This window comes from Arachis hypogaea, chromosome 11 (genome assembly GCF_003086295.3).
Source record: "Arachis hypogaea cultivar Tifrunner chromosome 11, arahy.Tifrunner.gnm2.J5K5, whole genome shotgun sequence".
Lineage (NCBI taxonomy): Eukaryota > Viridiplantae > Streptophyta > Magnoliopsida > Fabales > Fabaceae > Arachis > Arachis hypogaea.
The window spans coordinates 8,731,984-8,742,742 of record NC_092046.1 but is presented as its reverse complement, the minus strand read 5'-3'; the positions used below and the strand labels follow the sequence as shown (position 1 = coordinate 8,742,742).

General features: G+C 30.8%; 1 protein-coding gene across 2 annotated transcripts; it reads left to right on the top strand.

The window, feature by feature from the left end:
- Positions 1–1,362: 1,362 nt before the first annotated feature.
- Positions 1,363–4,701, top strand: LOC112720149 (uncharacterized). 2 transcript variants are annotated; one of them, XM_025770990.3, is made up of 3 exons: positions 1,363–1,918; positions 2,443–2,883; positions 3,746–4,701. In XM_025770990.3, exons 2-3 carry the CDS (start codon positions 2,558–2,560, stop codon positions 4,590–4,592), a joined length of 1,173 nt encoding a protein of 390 aa, XP_025626775.1. In that variant the 5' UTR covers positions 1,363–1,918; positions 2,443–2,557; the 3' UTR covers positions 4,593–4,701. The 2 variants fall into 2 exon arrangements, with proteins under 2 accessions (XP_025626775.1, XP_025626774.1); XM_025770989.3 differs by having other exon boundaries at positions 1,401–1,918; positions 2,447–2,883.
- Positions 4,702–10,759: the final 6,058 nt, after the last annotated feature.

Here is a 10,759-nt window from a genome sequence, read left to right as displayed (position 1 = left end):
ACGATTCACTAAACAACCATTAAATAATGCATGCCCTTTTGAAAAAATATCCTAAACCCCAAACAAATAATTTTACAATACCCATATTCCCAACAAATTAAAAAAAAATCAAATATAATCTAAATCTAAATTCACTTAACACGGAGCATTTTAATTAAAAAAAAGATTTAATGTAAAATTCTAAATCACTATTACCACTTACACTTTTAATCTAAATTAAATTCTAACTAAACTTTTAGTCACCAGTTAATTTAACATTTAAAACTTACAAAATTCTAACAAAATCTCTAATCACTACTCTCACTAATAGTTATTTACTTATTTATAATCACAACTCTAAGCAGCATTTATAGTTTCAAAATTCTAACAAACTACTAAATCACTACTCTAACTACTATTTATAGTTTAAAAATTCTAATTCCTAACTAACGCTTATAAACAAATACTCTAAACGTTTTAATATTATTAACATTTTTGATCTATGTTAAAAAAAAAAAATCATTCATTAACCTCTTTATTAATGCTTCCAGCAATATAGGCAACTTCATCGAACCAATAGATACGATGTGGGTCATCCTCCATGCTTGCTGTTTTGAATCTTGTGGTATTGTTGCATAACTTTTTCTTTAGGATACATTTTGGGGGTGGAGGAGACAGTGAAATGTAATTCGAAACCAATGAATTCGAACTATATATATATAGTAAATCGAACATACTTCATTCGATTTACCCTAGGTGCACGTTTCCTATAAATTGAAGACCATTGTTTTGATTTTCTGTAGGCTTAAATTGAATTTGCTTGTTTCAATTTACTATAGACCAGCCATATTTAACGTCTTAACCCTACTAAATCGAAGCTGGTTATTCTGTTTTATAACTTTCCATACTAATTCGAATCATATTGATTCTATTTACCTTGAGAAGTTATAAATTGAAATTAATAGTTTCAATTTACATATAAATATAGACAAGACAACTATAAAATGCTCTTGCATTTAAGATATTCATGTAATATTAACTTCCATTTGTTTTATTGATGTGTTTTATACTATAATAATATAATATTTTTTAAAAAATAAATACCGACATAGATAACTATAATTTATATGGCAAGTTTTTTGTTCACTTTTTATAAAGTACCGATACATATAAATTATTAATAATATCAAAACAATCATCTTATAAAATATGAATTTGAATTTTTTAAATTTTAGATTTTCACTTTAGAGATAAAGTGAAATCTATCATCATTGAATGTTTTTTTTCTCATATTTTTTTTTTGTTTCACCTATAAAATAATTGTTGATAGTCCCATAAATTATTATTTATCTTTTAAAGTAAAATTCAAAATTTAAAATATACACATCCATAAAATATACACATCTCTATATAAAAAATGCAGGTAGATGGGCACTAGTTTTTAAAATTTATATATTCCAACTTCCAAGCTCGTCATGAAGTCCCCTGCTCTCGATTCCTTCTAAAATATCAAGTAGAGCATCCAGCATCCCAGTAGTTTCAGCTTTAATTCCAAGAAAAAGAAAACAACAAATAAGCAAATCAAACAATTCAATTTAGAATTCAGGAGTACATGTAACTAACTTGTAGCTTCGTTAATTTACTGTCACTCCCCTTCGTGCCGTTTATGCCGTTCGAGTTTCAGGGAGCTGCTACCCGCAGAATCAGCGATGGAATTGCTCTTTTGCCACGATGCTGCATTCCAGATTGAAAAAGACGTTTGCTTGGCCCTGATTGAAACCCAACCCAACCCAAAGGCCCAATCTGAGTTCAACACCATGAAAAGTTTGAAAATTTAGCAATAAATCCCCCAAATCCTATTCTCTCAATCTCTTTCACTCTCATAGTTTACCCAGCAGTTCTCCATGGCCAAAATTTTCAATGTGACTGTCCAGTTCAGGTAAGTCCTCCTCCTTCTCTCTCTGTTGTGTGACTTCGGTCTCCTCCTTCCTCTATTTTCTCTAGCAAGTACTTCAATATTGTTCAATGAATTCGTGGTACACTTGTACTTCTGTTGTGTTGTTTTTTATTTATTTTGTTTTTATGATTTATGAAGGTAAGATTGATGATTCTGCTGAGTGCTGAATTATTAAAATTTAAAATGATTATTGAATCTGAATTAATTTAGTTGAATTTGCTCTTGTATATTGTTTTGGACTGATTAAATTTTGTTCTGCTATATGGAAAGCATGAAAAGAGATGTGAACTTTTATTCTTTTATACAATAACATGGGGACATGAAAAAATAAAGTCTGATATGAATGTGGTTATCCAATAAGGTGCCCTATGATCAAAAGGGGATGGCTTATGCAATTGAAATCGTTGGCGGTCTGATGATGGTGCTTGATTTTTTATTTTGATTGTTTTGATTTCAATTTGTTTGTTATTGATGTTATTGAGTATTTTTTTTATTGTTTCCCAAAGCTAGGCTTAAAGCTTGATCCTTGAATGTGACAATCCACTGCTAAATTGAAATGCATATTGGCTTAGTGGCAAGTCTTGAAGAATAAGAAGAGAAAGAAATTAAGAAGAATCAAGAATGTATTCAACAAGGCCTCGTTCATTGTTAAAGAAAGACGTTAATGCCCTTTCTGAGGCACCTTCTTCAGAGGGTCCAAATTCAGGTTATCTTGTTCTCCAAGATGAAGCAGCACAAAGCTACGGTTTCTTTGGTTTGGTGAAGAACAGAAACATCAGCCATTTCCCTTTTCCTCAGAGCAAGAATCTGACCGTCAATACTAGAAGAGCAAAAGGAGATCCAGGGTCCACAAGGGATTACCACGAAGTTATGTTCATTCCAGTTCTTAATCAGCCCTTGTCTTCCAACCGCTACTATGTTATATGGAGGAAAGGAAAGCATCAAGGGTATGTATGCTAATCTTTGTCCCTCCATGCTTGAATCCACAAAATAATTAATCTTGCTTTGGAATTGATATGTTTTATGGATATCCATGAATTTATCTTGTCAATTTAAAACCGGCTATCATGTTCTCTACTCAATAGAAGCACATAAGAATATACTAATTTGGAATTAGAGAAAAGTGTTCATACTCGTATGCATGTGATTTATGGTGTCATAAGTCTTTTTAAACCACACAAACTATAGTTTTAAAGACTGAAGCACCTACCGAAAAGGAAAAAAAAAATCCAAAGATGTAAAACAACAAAAATATCTTCTAAAAAGATGTTCGTCTTTAAACGCCCTTTAGAGTTACACTTTTTATCAATTAAATAAATATTAACTCTCTATTTTTATATTTCATATCAATAGTTCAGATTTAAAATTTAGAATTTACTATTTAGCGTTTAAGATTTAAAATTTAAAATCTAGGCTTTAAAATTTAGACTTTATGATTTAGAATTTATAATTTAGATTCAATGTTAGAATTTAAAGAGTATTATATTTTTTATTTTCTCTAAAATGTATTAGCATTAGGTTCTAAAGATTTAAAAAAATTGACAAAAAATAACGAATAATCAAGTAGTTCAATTTCTGTTGATAAAAAAAGAAAGTTGACGCGGTACTATGCTACTATCTAAGATTTCCACATAAATATTTGCTTTTGGCACATTAGTGTTTTTTTTTTTCAACAATAAGAAAGCTATTTGGCAATGAGTTACTTTTATCAATTTTTAAAATGGATTTTTTTTTATCATTATTTTTTTAGTTTACCCTACTATAGTACTATTATTATTCTACAAACTGTTTTGTTATGTTGATGAGCAGGAAGGCATGTACAAGCTCAAAGGAAGAGGATATGGGAACTTGTTTATGCTGCAATTTTGTGAAATATATTGAACCAAGACCTTTGGACCCCTTCAACGAATATCAACAATTTGAGATAATCAAAAAGAGTTCTGGTTTCCATGCAAAGTCTGTTGCTCCTGATGGGATCCCTCCTTCATTCTTAAGGACGAAAGGTTGGACTGTTGAAGCTTCTACACCCTGGAATTACAATTTGGAAGAAGCTCTTGGCCTAAATCAATTGTTGCGTGGTCAATTACCGGCATTCGATTTCCCATTGTCTAATGATAGTTCTGGTTCTGTGGTTATTGGGAAGTGGTACTGTCCATTTATGTTTGTGAAGGAAGGAATGAATCTCAAGGACCAAATGAAAAGATCTGTGTTTTACACATTGACTCTTGAGCAAAGTTGGGAGAAGATTTTGTCAATGAAGAATAGTAGTGTTATTGGTAATGAAGGTAATGATGGGGTGTTAGTGGATGTTGTTGTTGAAACAGAATTTGCTATGGTGGATGGAAAAGAAGCTAACTGGGGTGAAGGGAATGGTGTTAATGGAGTGGTTTGGTTTAGTGTGGGAAGAGAGGTTAGAGTTAGATTGAGTTCGGTTATTGTGGAAAGAATGAAATGGGAGCAAGAAAGAGGTGGTTGGTTGGGTAGGAATAGAAGGCACGAGAGGATAATTAAAAAGAAATTAGAAGGGGGCATTAAATGGGAAAATTTTGCGTGTTATGTTCTTGTGGAAAGCTTTGTTTTGAAGAGAATGGATGGAAGCGTCGTGTTAACTTATAGTTTCAGACACACTCATCAAACTATGTGTAAATGGGAGTGATGATCACGTTGTGACTCAATTCGTTTCTTATGAACATACTAGTTTGGAAATTATTTGAATATAAAATTCAACTAAATAAAAGAAAAGAGAGGTGCAGTGTGGGATGTAATCTTAATGATTCTTTGATAATTGCTTTCAAGTATTTCATCCCATCAATGCAAGATTCATCGGCTCTTACTCTCTTATCAAATACATCTCTCGCTTCAGCTTGTGCTGTCTTTAACACACTTGGATTCTTCCACCGGTGAAGACATCCTGAAAGCTCAAAACTTATTTTAATGAGATGATAATACATTACATTTTGCGCAAACTCATAAATCATCATGGTTAAATAATATGGATTGTGTGCTTATGCTCCTTAAAACTCAATAAATTCAATTATTATTATTGTTGTTTTATTTATACTCTACTGACAATGTATTTTTGTACGAATCAACAGATTATTATACATTAACAATAAAATAAAGATTTAATTTTTTGACTATTCTTATAATTTTAGTGAATTTTTAATTAAATTTTTATACCATATTAAATTTTATAATTAAGTCTTTGTCAACGATAAACGTTAAAATTTTTTGAGAAAAGGACAAATAAGTCCCTGACCTTTTAACCCGCGGACATTTTCGTCCCTGACCATTGAAAAATACTTTTAAATCCCTGACCTTCACAAAAATTAGACGGATGAGTCTCTCCGTCCAAATGTCTCCGTCATACTCAACGGAAAAGTCTGACGTGACTCCCATTCTGATGACTTGGTGTCATAGATATACATGTGGACTGATGAGTCAACAGGATAGTTTCAAAAATTGGACAAATAAGTCCCTCAACCCTAAAACTACGTCGTTTCCCGTTTGGCCCTAAATGGCCCATTCTTCTTCCTCCTCCTCTTCTGTAAGGGCCCGCTTTGAGAAGATTATTAGAGAAGCTCAGGACCCCGTCTGCACCGCCCTTGAGGCCGCCGACGGTGGGGCCAACTTTAAGGAGGACGTTTGGTCCAGGCCCGGCGGCGGTGGCGGCATCAGCAGGGTTCTCCAGGACGGGGCCATTTGGGAGAAGGCTGGAGTTAATGTCTCCATTGTTTATGGCATCATGCTGCCAGAAGCTTACCGCGCTGCAAAAGCTGCCGCTTCTCCTAACCAGAAGCCTGGTCCTATCCCGTTCTTCGCCGCTGGAATCAGCTCCGTAAGTGTTCCCCCATTCAATTCTTTTCGATTTCAGATGGAATGGGAAATGACATCAACCTTTTTCAGGTTTTGCATCCGAAGAATCCATTTGCCCCAACCTTGCAGATTATGATTTTTCATCCTTATTTCGGAGCTGTTTCTCATACTATTATTACTACTGTTGTCTGTCATATAGCTCAAAATCTTACTTATGCCAATTTCTAAGGTTATTGTCTTGCAAATAAGTATCTGCATAAATTTGCTGCTACTGACTGTGTAACCCTGTTGCATTCTACAGATGCTCTTGGAGCACCTAGGCAGTGGTAGTTTGGCGGGGGGACTGACTTGACTCCTGCTTACATTTTCGAGGAGGATGTTAAACACTTCCATTCGGTATATTCTCAATGAAAAAATATTAGTTCATGACATTTTTGCGATTTAGATTTAGAATTTTAGGGAGAAAACAAGTCAAGTAAAACACTAATGAACCATAGTTCTGCTGTTTTAAAATGGCACTTCACATTCATGTATTGCTTCTTATGTTTTTTTATAGATAGATTTGAAGTGTTGGATGGGTTTACCTGAATCTGATTCCTATAACTAGTTTCTTTTCGTAAATAAGGCATCTAAAACAACCTTCTTTAGTAGGTTAAAAGAAAAAAGAGTGAGCTTATTGTTGTTGAAACAAGAGCAACTTGGAGGGCTGCCAATGACTTATACTCAGGTAAAAGGGAATCTCTTCAAGTGAATTAATTACTAGATTTAGGCTTTGTAGGATATGCTTACACTTGGTCTAACAATCAGGTTGGGGAAGCAAATATTTAAGAAAGGCTAGATAGAGCCGTGGCAATAATAAATTGGAAGGAAGCATTCCTAGAAGGAGTGGTAAAGCATTTTCAAAGATACAGATCAGACCATTGTCCAATCCTAATCGATGTTCATGGGGAGAGCTTAAAAAGAAAGAGGCCATATATTTTCATATTCAAAGAATGTGGCTTAGAGACTCTGAATGCAAAGAGATTATCAAAAAGGCTGGGCTGTGAACTATGATCAAATTGAAGAGAAACTAGGAAAGTGCAGCAAAGCATTGCAAGAATGGAGAAAAGAGAAATTTGGGGAGCTTCCGAAACAAATAAAGGAAAACAAGAACTCATATGACAACTTACATCTCACTCACAAATTGAAGAAACAATTTTGAATTTGAAAAGAGCACAGGCAGACTTAGACGAACTCTTCTATCAAGAAGAGATTAAATGGGCCCAAAGATCTCGTGCGAAACAGAGTATTCTTGCGTTTGATCTTTGGTCTTCCTTAAGGTTTAATGTAATTCTGTAAAAGCTCTGTGGGTGTAATAGGCATTGTACACAAGGAAAGGGATGAGAGTGTATGTAAGGGGTAGCACACAAAACGACGTCATTTTGAGTGACAGGGACTTATGTGTCCCTTTTTTAAAAGCTCCATCCCACTAACGTGCTACGTGGGAATGCCGTTAAGCCAGGTAAGTAGAGGGGGAGCCAGATCAGCCTTTTTCGTTGGGTCTGACGGTGGCTTATGGACGGAGGGACTGATCCGTCTAATTTTTAGGGACGTCAGAGACTTAAAAGTATTTTCCAATGATCAAGGACGAAAGTGTCCGCGGGTTAAAAGGTTAGAGACTAATTTGTCCTTTTCTCAAATTTTTTTTATATAGTATGAATTTATTGATATACTCGTACCCTCTCCACCTGGACATACTTTTCTTCCCATTTCTCGTCTTATGAAATGTGAATAACCAAATGCCAAAAAAAATAAAATCAACAAAGATAAAAGGATTAACATGGAGTGGACCAAGAAAAATATAAAAAAAAAAACTAAAATCATCAAAAGGGAATCTTTATCTTTATAGTAATATAAATGAAGAATTTTTATGCTGACGTGATGCTTATACATTAAGTTTGAGAGTTTATTTATTTTTTGTGTTATTACTATAAATTTTAAACTTTTATTTATAAATTATAAATTATTATTTGTTTAGGTTGTTACTTTTTAAATTTTAAATTATGCTTTTTTTAGGTTGTTAAATATTTAATTTTTAATATTGTTGAACTAAGTATTTACTTAGGTGTCATCACTAGAAATTTTTTAAAATTATAAATTATTATTTTCTTAAGTTGTTATTTTTTAAATTTTAAATTATTTACCTAGGTTGTTACTTTTTTAATTTTAATTTATTTGCATATTATTCTTTTGAATTTTTAAAATTTTATTTATAAATTATAAATTATTATTTGCTTAGGTTGTTACTTTTTAAATTTTTATCTTTATCTTTATAGTAATACAAATGGGAAGCTCTTATGCTGATGCCGCTCGTACCTTGATTTTGAGAATTTATTTGCTTAGGTGTCGTCACTAGAAATTTTTAGAATTTTATTTATAAATTATAAACTAATTATTTGCTTAGGTTATTACTTTTTAAATTTTAAATTACGCTTTCTTAGGTTGTTAAATATTTAGCTTTTAATATTATTGAACCAATTATTTGCTTAGGTGTTATCACTAAAAATTTTTAAAAATTATAAATTATTATTTGCCTAGGTTGTTATGTTTTAAATTTTAAGCTATTTGCTTAAGTTGTTATTTTTTAATTTTAATTTATTTGCATATTATTCTTTTGAATTTTTAAAATTTTATTTATAAATTATAAGTTATTATTTGCTTAAGTTGTTACTTTTTAAATTTAAGTTATTTTGCTTAGGTAATTATTTTTTAAATTTTAAATTATTTGTTTAAGTTGTTACTTTTTAAATTTTAAGTTATTTGCAGATTACTCTTTTAAATTATAAATTATTATTATTTGTTTAAGTTATTACTTTTTAATTTTAAGTTATTTTTTATAAATTAAAATTTTTTAAAAAATAATTTAAATTTATTTTAGTTCAAATTTATTCCTAATCTAATAAATTCACGTAATTATTGTTTGAGCCAACTCAAATTAGTTCAAATTTAATCCTAAGTTAATAATGATAATAATTAATAATTATTCAATTAGTTTTCGTATAACAATAAGGTGCTGAATTAAGCTTGGTATCATTGATGACTATAATTGTGCATATTTTTTAGTCTTTGATAAGAAGGCAAAACAAGTATTGAAAAAGAGATGCATAAAGATACTTGATTCACTCTTATTGGTAGGTTCTAACCAGTATATATTTATTTTTAGAAACATTGACAGAAGTATTTTTAATGACAATTTTTATATTTTTTCTATTAGGATAAAGTATACTTTTTGTCCCTGAAGTTTAACAAAATTTTCAAAAATACCCCTAAGTTTTATTTGGTTTCAATTTTGTCCCAAAAGTTTTCGATTTGCATCAAATATATCCCTGATGGCTAATTTTTCAAAAAATTTAAGATCAATTCAACAACAATAATATAAGAACAACGCTCAACACAAGCAAATCAAACATAATTTTCATACATTATTGTTAGATTGGTCTTAAAATTTTTTGAAAATACAGGCGTCAAGGGTATATTTAATACAAATCGAAAATTTTTGGGACAAAATTGAAACAAAATAAAACTTCGGGATATTTTTGAAACTTTTGCCAAACTTCAGGGACAAAAAGTATACTTTACCCTTTTTATTAATATATTAAATGATACCCTGCAGAAAGGAGATTCATCAGATACATCTACATTTTTGCTCAACCTAATTGACAAGACTTTTCTCTTTATCATTGAAGTCCAAATATCTGATAATCTACATTTTCTACCTTCTTACAAAGTTAGGAAGATAACTGATGATGTGGATCATATAAATAAATCAGAGAGGCTCGTCCTATTTAAATTGTAGGTGCAGTTACATTTGTAATTTCTATTAAAACTTAATTAATTTTTTTATTTTTTGGTCATTGGTAGTATTTAATTTATATAAAATAATTAATAATTAATTATAATTTTAGGATATTGACTACACTGGTGATTTGCTTCAAATCTTAAAGACATCCTCAGTCATTGAAAGAGAGAAAATAGAAGGTGCAAAGGTAGTTATTCAAAAAATATTATTAAGTTAAAATAAAATGTGAGAAGGGTGTCTTTAATTTAACATAGTGTTTTATTACAGAATTTATTAGTTGAATTTTCTAATGAAATAAAATTTAAAAATTAAATAAATACATTTTATTTAAAGATGTTATATTTTTTTTTATAAATTTATGTTATAAATTTTCCTTTAAATTATTATAAAATAAATGACAAAATATTTTTTATTTTTAACATATTATTAATTTTTTATTATCACCCTTAATTTATCAAAGCACATATATAAAATAGATAGTTTATTTATAACATTATTTTTTTTGTCTTTTTGTTATAAAGGATGTACACGGTAAAATTTTAAAAAAGAGGTCTACCACATGCTCACATTCTTTTATGGTTGAGTGGAGACCACAAGATAACAACGACAACTCAAATTGACCGGTTAATATCGTCAAAGTTGTCTGATCTTGTTCGGTACCCAAAATTGTTTAGGGCTGTGTTTACATATATGATTCATAGACCATGTGGTAGAGATTTCTCAAAATCTTCCTGCATGAAAGATGGGTAGTACACCAAATATTATCCCAAAATATTCAATAGCACCACAGTTATCGATGATAGTGAATACCTATTATATAAAAGACGAGACACCAGAGTTGTTACTGAGAAGAAGGCAATCCATATGGATAATAGGAATGTGGTTCCATACAATACATATCTGTTGTTGTCTTATCAAGCGCATGTTAATGTAGAGTACTGCAACAAGTTAAATGCTATCAAATATTTGTTCAAGTACATGAATAGCAGTTGGAGTTTCAAAGGACACTTCTAGTGGAGAAGATGCTCAGGTTATTGATGAGATCAAACAATTTTATAATGAGATGGCCTTCAATGATGAGATTAACTTTTTATTTGTTTAGAGAGAAAAATATCATCTTTAAATATGATGACGATCTTGAGGAGATCATGAAAGAAGAGGAAGAAAAA

What these genes read in the sequence shown, in the direction of transcription:
- LOC112720149 (XM_025770990.3), top strand. Translation starts at nt 2,558, where the DNA reads ATGTATTCAACAAGGCCTCGTTCATTGTTAAAGAAAGACGTTAATGCC. An exon ending in AGGAAAGGAAAGCATCAAGG is followed by an intron (nt 2,884 to 3,745) that starts GTATGTATGCTA and finishes GTTGATGAGCAG; the next exon opens with GAAGGCATGTACAAGCTCAA.